We start from the raw sequence: 13110 nt of genomic DNA, 5'->3' as shown, positions 1-13110 counted from the left end.
TCCTTCCAAAAACCCACAACTCTACTGTAATCACGGGGAAAACATCAGACAAACCCAAATTGAAGAGCATTTTACAAAATATCTGTCAAGGTCATGAAAAACAAGAAAAGACTATCACAGGTCAGAAGAGGAGACATGATGACCATATGTAATGTGGAATCTTGGATACAATCTTGGAACAGAAAAAAGCACCTTAGTGGAAAAACTAGTGAAATCTGAATGAAGTCTGTAGTTTAGTTAATTGTAATACCCCAGTGTTAACTTCTTAATTTTCATAATTGTATCACAGTTAATATAACATGTAAACATTAGAGAAAACGGGGTGGAGGACATTTGAGAATTCTCCACTGTCTTTGTAACTTTTCTATAATCTAAATTTATTCCAAAATTTAAAGTTTCTTCTTTAAAATAGAAAGTGAGTCAAATCCTAAATCCCACCTATCCAGAGGTAACCACTTTTATCATTTTGGTGAACATCATTCATTTATCTCTATGTATAAATACATGTACACATGCAATTGTATATAAATAATATTCATACTATTAATGCTGTTTTTAATCTTTGCAAAAATATATAATGGAAACCTTCCATGCTGATGAACATAGATCCATATCCTTCTTTTTAAATGACTGTGAAGGATCCCATTGTCTATAAGTGCCATACTTATATAGGCACATATATGGGTCGTTTCAAGTATTTAACTTATAAACAATATTGCATTGAATATTCCTTTTTTTTTTAAGATTTTATTTTTAAGTAATCTCTACACCCAACACGGAACTCAAACTTACAACCTGAGGTCAAGTTTGCATGCTCTACCAGCTGAGACAGCCAGGCACCTCACAGTGAATAGTCTTGAGTATACACCTCTGCATGCCAGTTCAGTTCTTTCTCTAGAATAATACCTAAAACTGGAAGCTCTATGTCCTTTCAGTGGAGAATGGTATTTACTATCTAAGCTCTGGGTGTTAGGTGTCTTCATTGTTACTGGAGTTTCACTGCTCTCAAGCTCTCTGTAGACAAAACTAGGGAATATATATACACACACACACATGCACACATTTCATCCATATACATTGAAAATCATGAGTTCTTACTAATATCACCAATTCCGATCTAAGACCACAGGTTCACTCTAGTCTTTTCCTTTTCCAGGTTTATAACTTCCTTTTTTGGCAGTGAGAAACTTGACTTTCATCAACCTTGACAAATTTAATTATTTGAGCAATTCCCTTGTATGAAACTTAAACTTCAACTTGGCCACCATCCCCTTCCTTGAGCTTATGTTCTCCTTACCTCTTTTCAGCTTGGACTCCCCAGGCCAATCCACCCCTTGAAGTGGATATCCTCCACACCCTGGTTAGAGTAAAATGTTAAAATTAGGGGAAATAGGATGAAGGACATTTGGGAACTTTCTCCTCTGTCTTTGCAACTTGTCTGTGAATTTACACCTATGCAGAGCCACCAGAACCCCCTACACACCCCATTCCTGCCCTACATCTGTGGATGCCTATCTCACTCTCACCTCTAATGGCTTTAGGACTAAATTGTTGAGAAAGGGGAGGGATGCAGAAGGGGTCTTATTCCCACTTCATCTCATGTCCTTTGTTGGCCTTCTAAAAGTCTGATCATGGGGCACCTGGGTGGCTCAGTTGTTGGACGTCTACCTTCAGCTCAGGTCATGGTCCCAGGGTCCTGGGATCGAGCCCCGCATTGGCCCTGCTTCTCCCTTTCCCACTCCCCCTGCTTTGTGTTCCCTCTTTCGCTGTGTCTCTGTCAAATAAATAAATAAAATCTTAAAAAAAAATAAAAACAAAAGTCTGATCATATTAACCATGAAACAAAACATGTTTGGACATAGGACACTTAACCACGAATAATATTTCATATTGCCATCTTCTTGGTGAGAGCCATTTCTCAGAACTACTAAATAATAGGCCATAAAATACACTTGATGAGCAAACTTGAATCGAAAGAACAGTAAAAACAAAAAACAAAAAAACAAAAACAGGGGCCAGGCCTGGGTGGCTCAATCAGTTAAGCATCTGCCTTCGGCTTAGGTCATGATCCCAGGGTCCTGGGATCTAGTCCTGCTTCTCCCTCTGCCCCTCCCCCCTGCTTGTGCTCTCATGCTCTATCAGGTAAATAAATAAATAAATAAATAAAATCTTAAAAAAAAAACCCAAAAAACAGAAGCAACTGTATTGCAGCCCTTCCCTTTCTAGCAAATGGCTTGAACTTTTACTAGTTCTGCCTTTCAACTTGCTCCCTCTACCAACCTTTTTCTTGCCTTTCAAGATCTTGACTGAAAGCTCCCCAGGGGGCTAGGTCACTTCAATATCCAGACCGACTCTAGTTCTTGGTGATAATTGGGGCTAGACTGCCTTCCATGAAAGAGGCAAGGCGATTGCTGCCAAGCTGGGAAGACAGTGCTACAAGGAGCTACATTCATTTCACTGGGCCTCTTCTAGCAGGAGGACATCACAAGGAACAACATAAGAACAAGCGTCTTCCAAGGAACAACTGTCAGGGCTGCAGGAAAGCAGACCAAAATGACAAGATTTAAATCTGTTTTGTTTTCTGTCTCAAGTGTCATTTGTTGGCTTCATAAAGCAAAGAAACCCTGCAGTAAAAAATTGCTAGAGAAATGGTGCCAGGCATTTTTAAACTAGAAAAGACTTTAGAACCTGAATCATGGCAGCCTAAAATTATCCATAATAGTTATAATCCTCACTTATCTCTTCATTGCCAATTATTTACCAGTCATGTAAATATTATATTTAATATTTTATACAGCAGTTGTTCTTGGCGCATTAGCAGATTTGAGGCCCACTGATGATTCAGTTTTTCTTTTTCTTTTTTTTTCCTCTTTTCTTTTTATATTTCAGTTTTTTTCTTTAAAAGGAGCGAGTTGTGTACAGGGGGATTAAATGCTTTATAGACAAGAAAAAAAAACTATGCTAGCACCAACTTACTCATCATCCTCTTCATCCTCCTCGTCTTGCTCCTCTTCCTCCTTTTTCTTGCTTTTTTCGGCCTTGCTGACTCCCTTTTTTGCCGCCTCAGGCGTCCCTTTGGCTCAGTGTGCAGTGATGTCCTTTTCACATTTTCCCTGCAGCCTGGCAGCCTTCTTTTCATGAGGCTGCTCGTCATCCGCAGCAGCGTTACCCCACATCCCTTCCAGTTTCTTTGCAACGTCACCAGCGGATAGACCAGGATGTTCTCCTTTGATTTTAGGGTAATACTCAGAACAAAATGAGAAAAAGGCCACAGAAGTCCTCTTGGGTGCATGGGGATCCTTGAACTTCTTTTTTGTTTCTCCTTTGGGGGGGCATAAGTTTTCATTTCTCTTTCACAACCGGCCTTGTCCGCCTTTGCCACATCTTCGAATTTTCCTTTCTCTTCCACCCCTCTGAGTGTCTCTTAGAAAACTTTGAGAAGTTGACTGAAGCATCTGGGTGCTTCTTCTTGAGCTTCTGTCGGCAAGTTTGTGCAAAGAATGCGTATGATGACATTTTGCCTCTCGGCTTCTTAGGATTGCCTTTGCCCATGTTTTATTATTTTCCTCAGTGAGGCACAGAGTTGTCCAGTGCCTGTCTGGCTCTCACTTACCCTGGCGCTGTCTCTGTGGAGCTCACTGTAGACCAGTGGCTGTGAGAGCGGGAGCCGGACGCGACCTCCTTATTCTCTCTGCTCTGGAACCTCTGTTTTTCTTGACTCTGATTTGACAACCTCTCCCAGTGAAAAATTGGCAATCTAGAGGTCAAATTTCGGTAAAGAGAATTTATTGTAGATGTGTGGCTTTTGGGAAAATCACTAAACCTAAATAAAAACGATATGTATCTCTCATCTGATGTACTAAGGATAAGGCATTGTTCTCTTTTTTAAAAACATATTTACTTACGTGTTAGAGAGAGAGAGGCAGGCAGAGGAGAGAAGCAGGCTCCCTGCTGAGCAGGGAGCCCGATGCGGGACTAGATCCCTCAGAACCCTGGGATTATGACCTGAGCCCAAAGGCAGGCGCTTAACTGACTAAGCCACCCAGGTGCCCCTGTTCTTCCTCTCTCTCTCTCTCTATTTTTAAAGATTTATTTTATTTATTTTAGAGAGAGAGCACAGCAGGGAGGGGCAGAGGGAGAGGGAGAAAGAAACACAAGCAGAATCTGTGCTGAGCATGGAGCCCGACTCAAGGCTCGATCCCCCAACCCTGAGATCAGACCTGAGCCAAAACCAAGAGTCAGTCACTCAACGACTGTGCCACCCGGGCACCCCTATTCTTTTTTTTTTGAAGATTTATTTATTTATTTGAGAGAAAGAGCACGTGAGCAAGGGGAGGAGCAGAAGGAGGGGGGGAGAGAGAGAGAGGTAGACTCCCCACTGAGCACGGAGCCCGACTCCGGGCTCGATCCCACATCCCTGAGATCATGACCTGAGCCAAAATCAGGAGTTGGAGGCTTAACCAACTGAGCCATCCAGGTGCCCCAAGGCATTGTTCTTAATGCTTTATAGTCATCATCTATTTCAGTCCTGCAAGATTGAATGTCTTATTTTTGCACATCAATTTTAACAAACCAGAGGGGCTGCATTATCACTGTGAATGTTAAGTAACTTGTCCAGGTCACATCCTTTGTGATTGGTGAGAGGGACCTAAATTCAAGTCTGTTTGATTCCAGTGCCATTTCTTAACCATTTCCATATTTGAAGAAGCTGAATTGAAGATCTTTAGGGTCCTTTTCAGCTTTGAAATGTTATCTTTTGAACATATGAATGTAAGCATTTTTTTCGTTTAATTTGGTATCAACCTGTAGTCCATGCTATGTAGTAAATCTTTGTGTTTCCATTAATATGACCACTGCTATTAAAGCTCTTTATGGAAAACAGTAAGAGTAATAACTTCGTATATTTCTAGTCAAGAACATGATATTAATCTCCAGTAACCTCTAATATGAGCCAAACGAACACTCATTAAAGATATCTGCAGTGGGGGACGCCTGGGTGGCTCAGTTGGTTGGGCGGCTGCATTTGGCTCGGGTCATGATCCCAGGGTCCTGGGATCAAGCCCTGCGTCAGGTTCCTTCCTCAGTGGGGAGCCTGCTTCTCCCTCTCCCTCTGCCTGCCTCTCCACCTGCTTGTGCTCTCTCTTGCCCTCTCACGCTCTCTCTCTGACAAATAAATAAATACAATCTTAAAAAAAAAAGATATCCACAATGGATTTTCATCAACAATGAGATAGTTCTCTCTTTATCACTAGCAACCAAATTACACAAAGCTTTCTGTGGGTTTCCTCTTGAGTCTCCTCAACTTCACTGATTTCTTCATACACAATCACATCTCTTTAAAAATGTCTTTTTGCTGTAAAGTCTTTAATTTCATTCTTTCCAGCTTCACTGAGGTATAACTGACAAAATTTTAAGATATTTAAACTGTACAATGTGATGATTTGGTATACATACACATTGTGAAAGTATTCCCCTTCCATTGAGTTAATTAACAGATCCATCACCTCATAAATTTACTTATATTTATTTATTTATTTTTTGTTGGGGACTTCTAAGTTCCACTCTCTTAGCAGATTTCAGTTATACAATACAGCATTATAAACTAGAACCACATTGTTACACATTAGGTCCTCAGACCTTGCTCATCTTAGAACTTTTGTACCCCCTTACCAACCTACATTTCTTATTCCAACATTCTTATCCTATCTCTTTCCCGGTGAGTATGAAGACTTTGAATAAGACACTTAACTTTTCTGGTGATCAGTATCTTCATTACAAAATTAAGAAGGTTAAATTCTTAGAGTATTATTTTTGAAGAGTTTAAAATGTTAAATATAAAGCGATCATGTGTCTAAAGATGTATTTCACTCATTAACAAGAGAACCAACAAGATGGTAAGCCTCCTTCAAAGAGAATTGAGGAATGCCAAGTATTTACAGTGGCTGAAAGAATGAATGCTTGAACAAGATTACTAATATAGATACGAAATTGGCTAATATCTTACAGCACGATAAAGCTGTAACTTTTGGGTTTATCTTTTCAATGGGACAAAACTCATTTATATTACTATCAGTTTTCCACACATTAAGATCTACCCTTACAGAGTTGTACAATACCTGTATACTAAAAAATAATATAACTGTATTTTAAATAATTAGTACATTATTTTAAATAATTAAATACTTAAATAAATAATTTAAATAAATAATAAAAAGATACCAAGTCAAAAAAGCTGGCCATTCCTAGAGACTCAGAGAATCCCCAGGAGTGTGTGCTAAACAAATCCCAGCAGAACACTGGAAGGGCAAGCAGTAATCCCTTCACTATTTCCAGGTTTTGGATAATTTTTAACAGAACTGAGAGTCCTCTGAGTTTTAAAACAAAGCTTCCTTAGGACCATCCAATTTTAAAGGAGTGTTTAAAGGGAACAAAAGGGAAACATGCTACTTCTCTGCTTAATCAACTGTCATCTACTCCACACATTTTATGTTGTATGAAACCAATATTTCTCCAGGCAAGAAAACTGAATGTTTTCATCTATTTCATATTTTAATTGGGAGGTAATTAAATTCAGTCTGCCCACTTATTAATTTTTTTACATTTTAACTTTCTTTTCTTTTGAAGCCTGTGTTAAAAATACTCTCATGTGATCTTACTTGTGGAGACATGGTTTATATTTCTTTATTTTTAGTAACTTATTGATTCCCCCCCTCCATTATAAAAATACATAGAAACATAGAAATTTTCAGAAGATAGAAAATACAAAGAAAATTTTTTTACGATACCCACAGTTCCATTAGCCAGAGATAACCACTTCACTTTTTTTTTTTTTTTAAGATTTTATTTACTTATTTGTCAGAGGGAGAGAGCACACAAGCAGGAAGAGTGGCAGGCAGAGGGAGAAGCAAGCTCCCCGCTGAGCAAGGAGCCCGATGCGGGGCTCGATCCCAGGCCCCTGGGATCATGACCTGAGCCAGAGGCAGACGCTTAACGACTGAGCCACCCAGGCATCCCCAGAGATAACCGCTTTAAGAAATGTATTTTTAGCAGGTGAGAATTTTAGTTCCCAGCTCTAGTGTGTGGGAACTGGAGCCATGACCCCACTGCCCTCCCCTTGCTTGTTGGATGCCAATCATACTGACCATCTTTCAATGTTTCTTCCTTGATTTGCTTCCTCCCACCCTTGCACACAGTGTCACGCTGTTTCCTCTGCCTGGTTCACTCTTCTCTCCTCTCTCTGCCCTCTTCATTCCTACTCATCTTTCAGATTTCAGTTTGCTTCACTTCCTCAGAGAGGCCTTCCTTGACCCACTCCTTCCCCCAGATGAGGTGAGATTCTATTATGGACTTTCCTAGCATTGCGTATGTGTCCTTCTTAGCACTTGCTACCCATGCAATTTAACATTTGTTTCTGTGATTATTTGACTAATTAATATACTGTGTGCTTCACAAGGGCAGGGTCTCTGTGTGGTTTTGCTCACCACTTTCCCTTTAGCCCATAGGTGATCTTCAATCATATTTTGAGTTGAATATAATATGGCCCATGTCCCCACATGTTGGAGCTGCAAGGAACCTTAAACCTGAGGCTATCACTAAGATTTCCTCCCTTCTCCACGGAATCATCCAGGAACCTGAGACTTGGCAGGAGCCAGGGAACTGGACTGTGGGGTTATTGTCTTTTTTTGTCATGGCTCCTCATTGAGCAATGATGCTCAGATGTACTTGTGTCCCATCTGCCTAGGCAGCGCTGCCCCAGGGAGACTGCCTTCCACTGACAGCAGGTTCCCATCTTGCTACCCACTGGAGGGACAAAGTGCCAAGAAAGGGACTCTTCTCTACTCTCCCATCCTTCCCACTCCAGTCCTCACCTTCTTTTCTGACTCTGACGAAACTTAAATTTCCTCCTAGATCCAGCTGCTTTCTCCTCTCTTATTCTAGGAACCAACCTCCATCTTCTTCTGACCTGGGAAGAATCCTCTTCCATAGGCCTTTAGAAGCCAATTTTTGTGGAGTAGGATTAGGGAAAGATGCAAATACTAATTAGTTTTTTGAGTTACTGTTATACAGCTATGTATATTTTGAAGCAAAATTGGGGCCGTGTTGTCTACCCTCTCCTATAATTCATTTTCTCCATTTACTGAATTGTGTTTCCCTAGATTTTCATATTGAGAGCATGATTGAGAACACAGAATTCCCTAGGAAGATGTCACCTAATTTATTTAACATGGCCCTTGATGGTGGGACATTCCTCATTCCTTAGTGTAGCAGGTACAATTCTTTGTGCCTACTTCTAGCCTTGTCTTCTGCTGACAGGCCTCTCATTCTGCTCTACTGTCACAGCAAATCATACTGCCCAGGGACATACTGTGCTTTTTCACCCCCAACTCTCAACTTCTGGGGTTTCCTCAGCTGGAGCCCTTTTTTTTTTTTTTCCTGGCAGAGTCCTACTTATTCTTCAAACTGATGCCATCTTCCCCTAATGCTTTCCTTGATGCACCAACGCAGTCTTAAGCGCCCTTCCTCTGGGCTCCTAAAGCATCCACATCATGCCACTAGTCACATTTTCTTGGATTTATTCTCTGTGAATGTTTCAGTCCTCTCTGCTAGATGTCAATGTCTTTGCGGGCAGAAAGCATGGCAAATATAGATGTTCCAAAAGATATGTTGAAGAGACATAGATTGCAGCAAGCACTTTTCCCTATTGTTTCACATGTTTGGGGCATGTACAGCTTCCTAGGATGGCTTTCAATTTACCTGTTCTGGAATTGCCCTTTGTTTCATTCAATAACAGGGATTTCCAACATTCATCTAACAAATGCCATGATGCCCAATCCCCATGGTGTTGATAAATATTTTGGCCTTTATATTTCCTTTGCTAGGTAGGCTACAGTTGCAACTGTTTCTTTTACTTTGAGCTGACTTAGATGAGGGTCCCTGGTTTCATGGATCCTGGCATAACTCCATTTTCCAGCTCTTTTTTCCCAGATTCTGTCCTTTTCTGTCCAATATCCGTACTCTTCCTAATAACAAGAGTCTTTTCCTCAATACGTTCTTGTATAAATGCCACAAAACTTACCTTTTCCTGTTTGTAAAATAATGCAGTAAACTATTTATCAGATGCTATTCCTCTCCTAGAATTGTCAGATTTCTATAATTTTTTTAAAATTCAAGTTCTGCGACTAAATATCTAGTTCCTCAAGCTCATGCTGATCACTTTGAATTTCATCTGTTTCATGTTGTTTCCAGTGTAAATTTGAGATTGTATTCGCCTTGAAGACAAAGGACTATGCCAAGGATAGATAGCATTTATTTTGTATTTAATACAATGTTGACAAATATTGCATTAAGTCTGGGTTAGGATAGTTTTTAAACAGCGATATGAAGTTCTTTTATCATAGACAGATCTAGTTCCATTTTATAATAAATATCTTTGGTTGTAAGACTTGCTTGAAGCAGGATACTTGGGTCATTCCACCACAGGTGGACTAAAATTAAGAGAACATTAGTGTCAGCCAAGTGGGGAAATGATAGTAGTTTGGGCTGGGGTGATGGAGGTGGTGAGAAGTGGAATGATTTGGGAAACTGAACTATGATGGATCAGCTATAGGGGTGTGCATGTGTGTGGTGTGCTGGGCGGGAGAATTCATAGTTTGAATAACTGATAGATGGCAGTTCATTTCCAAAGAGACTTCTAGGTCAGAAAACTCAACTGCCTAGACAATATGGGGGATGCCACGGCCAATTCTGGCTCTTTGCGTTCCTCTTTTGTAGCTGTCATGGAGATCCTACCCTGGGTTAGTTTCCTACTTTTGAACATACTCACCTTTCTTGGTTACAATCAGATTCCAATTCTTCTTTCCCCTGATTACTCTCAGTTCACCATGATTGGATTTGGGTTTTCTTGAACATCCTCAAATATTTAAGGATAATTATTTGGGATGTGCCATATCTTCAAATGGGTGATCTTTCTCTAATGCTTTCTAATTTCATTTTTAGAAAGAAACCTAGTGAAAAAAAGTGCTGACTGAGGGTTTCACATGATAATGGAAAACCCCCATCAAGAGGTAGGCAAACTGCCTCCAAAAAAGGTGAGCTGTGGTTGTCACCGCGAATTACTTGTACATGAATAATAACAAAAGGTAACTTTCAGGAAAGGTCAAATGAAATTGTAATTTATAAATTAAAAGTTGAAAAGTCGTAAAAGAATAGGCATTTTGGCACCCTCCTCTCTCCCTGTTGATTCAAAAACCTCTTAAGTTCTTTAAAATCTTTAACTGCCCCGCTTCCTAAACAAGGAGAGACTGGAAGAGGCAGACCACTCTATAATGACTAGGGGCAAGTTTAATAAGCAACAGAACTTAACAGGAAGCTTGTCTTGGGCAGCTACAAAACAGCGATCCCTGCACCCACCTGCTAGAATCTTTTGAGTTTATGCAGAGGCCTTAAGGGGATTTAAGGCACAAAACTGTCCCGTTGGTTTCAATAACACATTACTCGGTCAAGACAATGTTCTTCAAGTGGCTCCCGGTACAGGAACAGTGCGCAAAAGGTACTTTTCAAGGTCAGGGGAAAGGGTAAGGAGCGTCTCTGCCTGGGGCTTACCCGTGGTCACATCCTCTCCATGACGTTCTCCCACACTCCCTACGCCTAACTTCGTTAGGTGACCCTGATTCTGGTTTAAGTGTAAGTTATGCTGAGCCTAGGGAACCTGAAGCGGGATTAGAGAAGGCTATGAAAAAGCACGTGTCTTCCTCCTGTAGAACGCGGGATAAGGAACGCCTTCGGGTCTTCGGGCCAGGCCTCCTCTGCAGACGACTTCCAGAGAGGCGGTGGGGGTCGGGGAGGAGAGAGGGAAGAGCGCGCGACGGCAGCAAGGGCCCGCCTCTGGAAGGTGCCGCACTGGACTTCCGGGACCCCCTGGTCCTCCGCGTACTTCCGCCCTAGCCTCCAGTCGGCCAGCCTCGCGGGAAGCCACGCCCGTTTCAGCCCTTCTTCGCCCCGTGGCTCTCCTCTGGCCACGACGGCAGCATGGCGGGCGCGGAATTGCGGGCAGCCCTGGAGCAGCGGCTCGGCGCCCTAGCCATCCATACGGAGGTCGTGGAGCACCCGGAGGTGAGGCGCCTCTGCTGGGACAGCCCTGCGGGAGAGGTGGGCTCCGCTGCGGCGTCCTTCGGGCGGGGCCGTGAAGACCAGATACCCCAGCGGTAAGGTGCCGCAGAAACGTCCGTTCTCGGACATTTCCCAGGTTCCAGAGCACAAAAGGGACCCGACAGAAACATCAAAGGCCTTTCGGGACTATGATGTTATTGTGAGAAAACAGGGTTTTCCTCTTGGAGCGATTTGGTCACATTTCATTTTGAAAACTTCTGCATGTAAAGTTGGGTCAGTGTGTATTTATGGTGTAGATAAGCTACCAGGCAGTAAACCGTCTCTGTAGTGTCAACGATGTATCAGGCATCATGCATATAGCAGGACACCAAGCTTAGAGAGTTTGGTATGAACATGATTTCATGTATTGATGTGAGGAATTGCAAACGTTAAAAATCTTCAGCTTTACAAATTTAACATCAAAACTGTATCATTTTCTCTGACCTTCCCTCCTATATAGTACACTTACTCTCCCCCTTCTTTACCTGTGCACATTGCCAGCTCTTCTGATGTTACTAGTCGGGGTCTCGTTCCTTGCCCGTGATCTCACTCTCATTGTGGTTATATATTTGTAAAGTGGAGGCTGTCACGTGGTCTGGATGTAATGGAATGCTAAGGAATAGGAATCTGGCTGCTGTAGATTTTCAGTACCAAAAGTTTAAAAAAAAAAAAACCAAAAAACACTTTAGGAGGAGTGCTTGGCCAGCACATTGGAAAAGAGAACTGGCCTAAGAGGTCTCGAGATGAGGGATTGAAACGGCAAGGTGTGTTTTCTAATGGGCTGGGAATGGGTCCCTACCAGTGACATCCAGGGCATTGAGCACTCCCTAACCTTCACCCAGCAAGCAGAGTATGTGTACATGCATATTTTTTGAAGTTTTCATGTGATATTTTACAGGTGTTTACAGTTGAAGAAATGATGCCTCATATCCAACATTTGAAAGGAGCACATAGTAAGAACTTATTTCTTAAAGACAAGAAGAAAAAAGGCTACTGGCTGGTGACAGTTCTTCATGATAGACAAATTAATTTAAATGATCTTGCCAAGCAGTTAGGTGTTGGGAGTGGAAATCTTCGGTTTGCTGATGAAACAGCCATGCTAGAAAAACTAAAAGTTGGCCAAGGCTGTGCCACACCTTTGGCACTCTTCTGTGATGATGGAGATGTGAAATTTGTTCTGGATTCGGCTTTTTTGGAAGGTGGACATGAAAAGGTGTACTTTCATCCAATGACCAATGCTGCAACCATGGGATTGAGCCCTGAAGACTTTCTCACATTTGTGAAGAAGACAGGACATGATCCCATAATACTAAATTTTGATAAAAAGAACTAATTGGGCTGATATTTAGAATACATTTCTGAAAGCTGTTTTTCTTATTTATAAAAAGCATTAAAAGTGTTAAGAATATTTAGCACCTTGGTCTGGTGATTAAATCATTTTAGGAGGAACGTTTCATCTAAAAGGAGCTGCTTTTTTTTTTTTTAATTATTTTTTACTTTAATCTCTACACCCAAGGTAGGGCTCAAATTTATAACCTTGAGATCCAGGGTCACATGCTCTACTGAGTTGGCCAGGTGCCCTATAAAAAGCAGCTGCTTTTAAAAAGATACATTGAGGTAGTTTTAGTCAGTTCAGAGAGTCCACCTCCCATCCCCCATGAGCACTACTCATTACAGGAATGCCTTCAACAATTAAGAGTAGATTAACAACAAAACTAAGGCTAGTTAAGATTAACTACCTTACATCTTCTTTTTTTTAAAGATTTTATTTATTCATTTGAGACAGAGAGAATGAGAGACAGAGAGCATGAGAGGGAGGAGGGTCAGAGGGAGAAGCAGAGTCCCTGCCGAGCAGGGAGCCCGATGCGGGCCTCGATCACGGGACTCCAGGATCATGACCTGAGCCGAAGGCAGTCGCTTAACCAACTGAGCCACCCAGGCGCCCATCTTACATCTTCTTTT

General features: G+C 41.6%; 1 protein-coding gene and 1 pseudogene across 1 annotated transcript; one reads left to right on the top strand and one right to left on the bottom strand.

Moving 5' to 3' along the window:
* Positions 1-2972: 2972 nt before the first annotated feature.
* On the bottom strand, positions 2973-3552 carry LOC110590409 (annotated as a pseudogene).
* Positions 3553-11005: 7453 nt separating this feature from the next.
* On the top strand, positions 11006-12568 carry LOC110590450 (prolyl-tRNA synthetase associated domain-containing protein 1). Its single transcript, XM_044918850.1, has 2 exons — positions 11006-11112; positions 12047-12568. The coding sequence occupies exons 1-2, from the start codon at positions 11029-11031 to the stop codon at positions 12479-12481; spliced, it is 519 nt and encodes a 172-aa protein (XP_044774785.1). The 5' UTR covers positions 11006-11028; the 3' UTR covers positions 12482-12568.
* The last annotated feature ends 542 nt before the right edge of the window (positions 12569-13110 follow it).

Source organism: Neomonachus schauinslandi, chromosome 10, assembly GCF_002201575.2.
Source record: "Neomonachus schauinslandi chromosome 10, ASM220157v2, whole genome shotgun sequence".
In the NCBI taxonomy this organism is placed as follows: Eukaryota; Metazoa; Chordata; class Mammalia; order Carnivora; family Phocidae; genus Neomonachus; species Neomonachus schauinslandi.
Note: the sequence above shows the minus strand (reverse complement) of the source record. Positions and strands in the feature narration are given on the sequence as shown.